Source organism: Orycteropus afer, unplaced genomic scaffold (genome assembly GCF_000298275.1).
Source record: "Orycteropus afer afer isolate SDZICR_OR568_19922 unplaced genomic scaffold, OryAfe1.0 scaffold00101, whole genome shotgun sequence".
Taxonomy (NCBI): domain Eukaryota; kingdom Metazoa; phylum Chordata; class Mammalia; order Tubulidentata; family Orycteropodidae; genus Orycteropus; species Orycteropus afer.
The window spans coordinates 3,174,572-3,182,246 of NW_006921688.1; the positions used below are offsets into that span (position 1 = coordinate 3,174,572).

General features: G+C 43.2%; 1 protein-coding gene across 1 annotated transcript in view; it reads left to right on the forward strand.

Annotated features, from left to right (window-relative positions):
• The window catches only part of SASH1 (SAM and SH3 domain containing 1), a 236,154-nt gene that overhangs the window by 210,525 nt on the left and 17,954 nt on the right, over positions 1-7,675 (forward strand). The window contains exons 13-16 of the mRNA XM_007943220.2: positions 2,107-2,242; positions 3,260-3,429; positions 5,030-5,239; positions 6,540-6,690. Of these exons, the coding sequence (XP_007941411.1) occupies positions 2,107-2,242; positions 3,260-3,429; positions 5,030-5,239; positions 6,540-6,690 (667 nt within the window). The remainder of the gene's footprint in view (positions 1-2,106; positions 2,243-3,259; positions 3,430-5,029; positions 5,240-6,539; positions 6,691-7,675) is intronic.

The following is a 7,675-nucleotide window of genomic DNA, read 5'->3' on the forward strand; positions in this document are numbered from 1 at the left end:
TTGGTGTAGGAGCAATAGTGATTCTGTATTTCTGCTCAGCAAGGAAGCAAACGGTTCATGCTCCCACAAAGCAGACATCACACTGATGGAAGAGCACCACTCATTTACAGCATTTTGTTCAATTTGCTTTTCCCCAAAATTACAACAGCCACTAAAAGCCCTTACAAACCTAAGTTCCTGCTGGATGGATTCACAATGATAGGATTTTAATGTCATTTTGAGTGTTTTTCTATAATTTTTCTACCATGTAGCAATCTTGGATTCTTAGTTAAACTTTTTGTTATTTTTTTTTTAAGTAGTCATTTCACAGGCATTAAAAAAAGGACTAATTTATCATTATAATGCTTTTTGGAGGGAGGAGATCCATGTTGTGAAGTTTTTCACTTTTCTTTGAATCATTAGTACATAGGTCATGACGGTAAGAATTTTTGTTTTCTCTGTTAAATGCGATATCCCAGCACCTGGAACAGTACCTGTTCTTACAGGTAACGAGTAAGTATGTGATGTTGTTGTTGTTGTTACGTGCCGTCAAGTCGGACCCGACTCATAGCGACCCCTCCTTGGGTTGCCGAGGCAGTATCACTACGGAAGTAGATTGCCCAACCTTCCTTCCAAGGAGTGGCTGGTGGGTTTGAACCGCCAGCCTTCTGGTTAGCAGTCAAGTGCCTTAGGCACTATGCTACCAGAGCTCCTATGTGATAATATGTGATAAGTAAGTTAAAAGTATTAAAAGCATTTGAAGACATGTTATATCAGAAATGTACATTTAATACTTCTTTCAGAATGTGTCTTTTTTTTTCAGAAGAATTTAAAATGACTTGAATCAAAAAAGTCACTTATCTTAGATTGTGAAAGGCAGAATGGAAATGCATCCAGGAGGTCATGCTTTGCAGTGTCCCTTCCCATTAATGATAATGGCTTACAGTCACTATTTTTGAGGTTCTTTGTTTGCTTTTCGTAAGTGCGTGTTGGATGAGAGGATGCTATGGCCTTTGTCCTTCCATGTTTGCAGGGCGTGTGGGATCGTGTTAAGGTCCTTATGATGATTCGGCACCATGCAAATAACAGGTTTCACTTCGATGGTTTTTGTGCTCACGTGGCTGTGTAATATGCTGGAGAATTTTCTAGTTCTCAAGTAAACACTCCCCTGCAGACATTTTGTAGTATGATACTGTTTGTCTATAAAGCGTCATGAATCAAATGAGCATGCATATTCATGCAGACCAGGAGCTGCTGAACCAGGAATACAGAGCCACCCAAAAAGGGCCAAGGTTTGCCGAGTTACTACGGTCAACATTCAGATCTTTCAGACTGATCTCTGTCTGACATTACAGCTTTTGACTCTTGAGGCACAGAACAAGGAAAGGAAGCTCAATCCATAGTGTGATACATGGAAATGCTATTACAGACTGAAAGCCTGTATTTTCACTATTTATCTGGCACCTACGTTGATATTTCTTTACCCAATTTTACATTTGTTAAATAGAACCATAAGAATTTGGCCAAAAATATTTTTTTAACAAGGAATACACTCTGTTGTTTAGATGTAAATATCACTCTACAAAGTAATTGAATTACTCTCTGATAGTACTTCCTGACAGTACATTAATAGTGAATTGGATGTGACCTACATTTGAAGTTCAGCCTTGTCACTGAACTGGATATGCTACGAGTCTCTAAGCTTTTCAGTAAATATTTTGTGAAAGAGGTAGATATATTTTTCTCAGTTGCAGTATTCAAGAACATCTACTTGAAAAATAATCCTTAAGTGCTTAATATCATAGTTACATGGGTCACATTGTGAAGTAAGGATATAGATTAAAAAGGAGGAGGATACTGGATATAAAACCAAATATGGATATGAAGATTGACTTGATTGATTTAGTCAGGGACTAAGTTGCTGGAAAATAGCTGCAACAATGGACTCCAACACACCAGCCACCATGAAGGTGGTGCTCCTAGGACCTGTACCGGTTCATTCTGTTATATAAGATCACCATGAGTTTACACCAACTCAACAAAAACTAACAGCAGCAAATTGCTGAGAATGACAAAATGACACGTGTGCACACTGATGAAATGTCATTTTGTTGAAACTCATTTCAGGACTCTGGCCTTGATGGAATGCCTGGCTCCCCTCCGTCATCACAGCCCGACTCTGAGCACGTGGACAAACCCAAGCTCAAAGCTGGGGGCTCCGTAGAAAGCCTGCGGAGCTCTCTAAGTGGGCAGAGCTCAATGAGTAAGTCCATTTGTAACTGTGGGTGGTTTCCTTGGGAGTCAAACTCTGACTTTTATTGAACACCAAGTACGTTCAGATGATTCAAAGTTAAAGACGACCAATTTCTACCCTTAGGGAGCTGTTAGGACCAGAGCTGCGAATATATGGAGCTGGTCTATTTAGTTGGAGTACAAGTACAGCATCAAGAGTAGCCATTTATTTTGACTGGGAAAGATAGGGAAAGCATCTTAGAAGAAGGATCTGGAAGATATATGAAGGCACATGAATATGACCGACAAAATAAGGTTAAGGCATAATGATGGAGAAAAAAAAAAAATCTGCTGTTAAGTTGATTCCGACTCATGGCAACCCCAGTGGGGGAACTGTGCTTTACAGGGTATTCAATGGCTACTGTTTTAGAAGTCAGTCCCCAGGCCTTTCTTCCAAGGTGTCTCTGGGTGACCTTGAACCTCCAACCTTTTGGAACATTATTGTTTACACCACCCAGGGATTCCAGGGAGAAGGGCAGGAAGTGTTACATATGTCACTGGTAACAGATACTGTTCAACCACTCCAGGACCAGTGGTGGTGGCGCCTGTTATGGGGAAGGAGACCAAGATTTAAATGTACTATTTTAAGCTCTTGGCCTTGAGCAAGTGACTTGACCTCTATGGGTTTGTTTCCTCATCTGAAAAATGGAGTAATGATAGTACACCTACCAAATGAGAGGTTGAGCGTGTTGAGGACAGAGTCGAATGTCTGCATTAGGGAGTCTCCTTATCATAAGGAGTCCGTGCCATATGATAACATGTTGTGAGTTCCTCTCCTATTAGGGGTTTGATTAAGGTAACAGCTAGAGCATTCAGGTCCACCCTGCACTCAGTACTGGACCCTGCCTGGTCCTGACACTTAATAACTGTGGCTCCCGACTCCCGTTCTCTAGCTGTTAGTTTCCTAATCTGTTACCTTCGGTACTTTTCAGTTTTGCTCTGTAGGAGACCTGTGCTTACCCATGTTCTTCCTGTTTTTTCTGTACAGGTGGCCAAACAGTAAGTACGACAGATTCTTCCACCAGCAACAGGGAAAGTGTGAAGTCAGAAGACGGCGACGATGAAGAGCCCCCCTACCGGGGCCCCTTCTGTGGGCGCGCCAGAGTGCATACCGACTTCACACCCAGCCCCTATGACACAGACTCTCTCAAGCTCAAGGTATGTGTGAGATTCCTACAGCTGCTGTTACAGAAGTAGAAGGGTAGGTGGCTTTAAAGAATAAATGTTGATTTTTCTCACCGCTCAGGAGGCGAGAAGTCCAAATCAAGATGTGGCTCTAGGGGGTAGTCCTGGGCTTTTTCAGCTTTTGTTTTTGTGTGCTGTGGAGTCGATTCCGACTCAAAACAACCCTGCTGGACAGAGTAGAACTGCCCCATCGGGTTTCCAAGGCTGTAATCTTTACAAAAGATCACCAGGTCTCCATGGAGGGCCTGGTGGGTTCCAAACACCAGCCTTTTGGTTAACCACCAAGTGCTTAACCGCTATGCCACCAAAGCTCCTTTGTTAGCTTCTGGTAGCCAGCAGTCATTGGAGTTCCTGGGCTTGTAGATTCATCTGTTTCCATGGCCTACAGACAGCATCTCTTCTGTGCTCCCTCCCCGTTTCTGCCTGGTCCTGTGTGTAATATGCTCTTTTAATAACTCAGAAGTGATTAAGTTTAGGATGCGTTCTATAATAATGTACCCTGGTTAACATAACAAAGAAAATCCCGTTACCAAAATGGGAGTACAGACACAGGTATCTGAACTCACTCACTGCCACTGAGTTGATCCCCACTCATAGCTACCCTATAGAACAGGGTAGAATTGCCTCATAGTGTTTCCAAGGCTGTAAATCTTTACAGAAGCAGATTACCTCCTCTTTCTCCCAGCGTGGCTGGTGGGTTTGAACTGCTGACCTTGTGGTTATTCTCCCAAAGACTTTAACCTTAAGAGTCCCACACATATTTTGAGGGGACACAATTCAATGGATCATAGCAGTATGTCTCTCCTTGGCCTCAGAGCAGTTCCATCACCTGGGCTCTTTGTTTCTTGACAAGGTTTTTTTTTTTTTTCCCTTATTATTGAGTGGTGAACTATTATGGTACAGCCTGGACAGCAGCCTGGCCACCTTGACAAACTGGTCTCCTTTGTGGCAATCACCAGAGCAGAGACCAGCCAGCATTAGGGGCCCAGGCAGGTATTGCATTAGTCCCTCTGCCACCACCACATCCCCTTCATCCTCTGACCTGAGCTTCCCTCTAGAATTCCTGTTGGCCCCCATAACAGTCCCCAACCCCACCCTGGTTGCTGTGCTTTCTTCAGCTGATGAGACATGGCTGCCTTCTGTGTGATCAATGGTATTCATATGGGAGAGATGGAGCCTCACAGAACAGAGGAAGCAATTATAGGGTAGATGGCAGTGGCATTTGATTGGTGGAAAATTTTTCCTCTAAGGAGCAGGAGTTCTCTGGATGATAGGAAGGCATTCAGAGGGTCAGGTAACTAGTCTAGGTATATGTCAGTCTACCTTAGACCCACATCATCCTGTGGTTCAAGAGGAGGAGGGACAAGATCTAAAGTCCATATGGAATCCAGTACCATTGGAAGTGTTCCATTTTGTCCCTTGTCCAAATTCCCAAGTCATGTGTTATATTAATTGCTCAGAAAGGTGACTTACATCGGGTCTTCAGAGTGATGCATCTAAGTTTTTAACACGTCTGATTGATTTATGCTTAGAAATATGTCTAATGGAACGATTTTTGTTTCTTGGGCTACAGAAAGGAGATATCATTGATATAATCAGCAAACCACCCATGGGTACTTGGATGGGCCTGTTGAATAACAAAGTCGGCACGTTCAAGTTCATCTATGTGGACGTTCTAAATGAAGAAGAGGAGAAGCCCAGGCGCCCCACCAGGAGGAGGAGGAAAGGAAGACCACCCCAGCCCAAGTCTGTGGAAGATCTCCTCGACCGGATTAATCTGAAAGTCAGTTACTTCTGTGACTGTCACCTACAACTCACATGCCTTCTCCTCTTAAAGCAAGCAGGGAAGAGTAGTTAGGGTGGAGTAGGGCTTGATCTGTGTCATTCAGCAGGGGTGGCCAATATCCACTGTTTTACAGAAATCATTGTTGAAGTTGCCATTGAGTCAGCCCTGATTCATGGTGACCATGTGTATATGAGAACAAAATCTTGCCAGGTCTTGCCCCATTTTCATGATTGTTACTGCTATGGTGTCTTTCCATCTCATTGAAGGTTTCCCTTGTTTTTGTTGGCCCTACACATTGCCACACATGATCTCCTTGTCTAGCAATGGATCTTTCCTGATGACATGTCCAAACTGAGTGAGCTGAAGTCTCACCATCCTTGCTTCTCAGGAACATTCAATTCAGGTTTTAGCTCTCCAAAGACTGGGTTGTTCACTCTTCGCAGTCCATGGTATACTCAGTACCACTGTTAAAACACATCGATTTTTCTGTCTTCCTTTTTCATCATCCAACTTTTTTTGCATGCATATGAGGCAACTGAGAAGACCATGGGTTGGGTCAGGTGCCCCTTAGTCAGCAAAGTGACATCTTTGCTTTTGAGAAAGCAGAAATAGTTACCATTAGTTTAACCCTGGCCTTGTCCTCTGCTCTGGTGATGGCATTAGCCCTGGGTCAAAATTTGCTAGTGGTTCAAAGAACAGTCATTAAAGCTTAGAGCTGAAACCAGGAAGGACTATGAGCAAAAGCCCCAGCACGTGCTGACTGCCAGATGAGCAGGCAGCAGTCAGCCTCCTCAGGGGCCGTGAGAACTCTTCCACTCCAACTTCTCTTTCCCACCTCTCCCACCATTACTACCAGCATACAATGGGGTGGATCTACAGTGGTAGATTCTGTTTGTTTCCTCCTTACAAAACCCTCTTGCTCCTGAAGATTCCGTAGTCCCTCTGACCTGGATTTCAATAGCTCTGTAAATGAAGAAAAACTACCCACACACACACGCACTGTGATAAGTTGCATTAAAGGAATCAGCTCATACCAAGGGCACAATTATAAAGCAAGCCAGAGGAAACCATCACAGCATGACACGTCCATCATCTCAACCCATGATTAATAAAATGCCCCATCTGCCTACTAAGCCACAGGAGTGGGTGTACAGATTATATTACAAATGATAGTTACTAATCTTTAGATAAGCATAAAAATGATGGAATAGGAGTTCAGGGGTTTAGTCTCATTGTTGATCATGCGTTACAGGGCTGGGCCTGCAAACTCACTTCTGTTTTTTTTTTTTTCTCACAGGAACACATGCCCACGTTCCTGTTTAATGGGTATGAAGATTTGGACACCTTTAAGCTCCTGGAGGAGGAAGACTTGGATGAGTTAAATATCAGGGACCCAGAGCACAGAGCTGTTCTCTTGACAGCAGTGGAGCTATTGCAGGAATATGACAGTAAGTCCCGTCACACACAACTTGGTGGATGAGCCACATTCATAGTTCAAAAGCAGGTCTTCCGACCTGCCAGCACATGCTGAAGGCATTTGGTCCTGGTCCTTCCAGAGCCAAGGTAACCTTTAGTGTTAATTATGTCAAACAGCATAAAGACATGGAGATCCCCAGTGCAGACATTCCTGTTAATGTAGGAAGAAAAAAAAAAAAAAAATCTCTCACTACCGTTACCTCCATGGCACGTTTCTAGAGAAATCTGCAGAAAGTGCTGCATCCCAGTGCCTGAGAGAATTAGATTGCCATTTTTAAAAGAAATACGGTAGACTCCCCTTATGTATTGCACAGATAGGTAGCCTTCAGCAGGTCATTAGGACACCTGGGCACCAAAGGGTGACAAACTAGAAGTGCCTTGCCCAGCCACGGTGAATTATTTCCTTCAGCACAAGACGAGTTGCTTTCTTACTGAATAGGTTGGTTAATGAATACATGGAATTCATTGCCTTCCATTGAGCAAGAAGAGAATGTCTGAAATGAACATGAATAACACTGGATGACATACCGACTTGTGGTGGATTCCCAGCCCAAATGACAGCTCATTTCTTCAGGCCTTGAAGAGAATTGAGCAAGCGTGCAGCATTGCTGCAGTCTATTTGAATACATGGCATCCTTTGCTCTACTTACCCAGTCTTATCTCACTCTTTATTCTTTGGTCTGACATCCCAAATATTCTTGAATTTACTCATCACAAAGGGAGCACCCTTTCCAGTTATTGAATTCAAATGCTTTTCTTTTCAAGTGCTCTGCTCCAGGGATATCAGTATCTAATAGCATCTCTATTGTGCTAAAAGACACACCTCAACTATGGTTAATGGTGGGAGAAAAAGATTATATGCTGCTGAGTGTATCAAGCCCAAGAGAAGCCAGTATCACAGTACAGTTAAATTCACTTCTGTGCAATGGGTATTCCCTCTCACTTAACTGATAACAT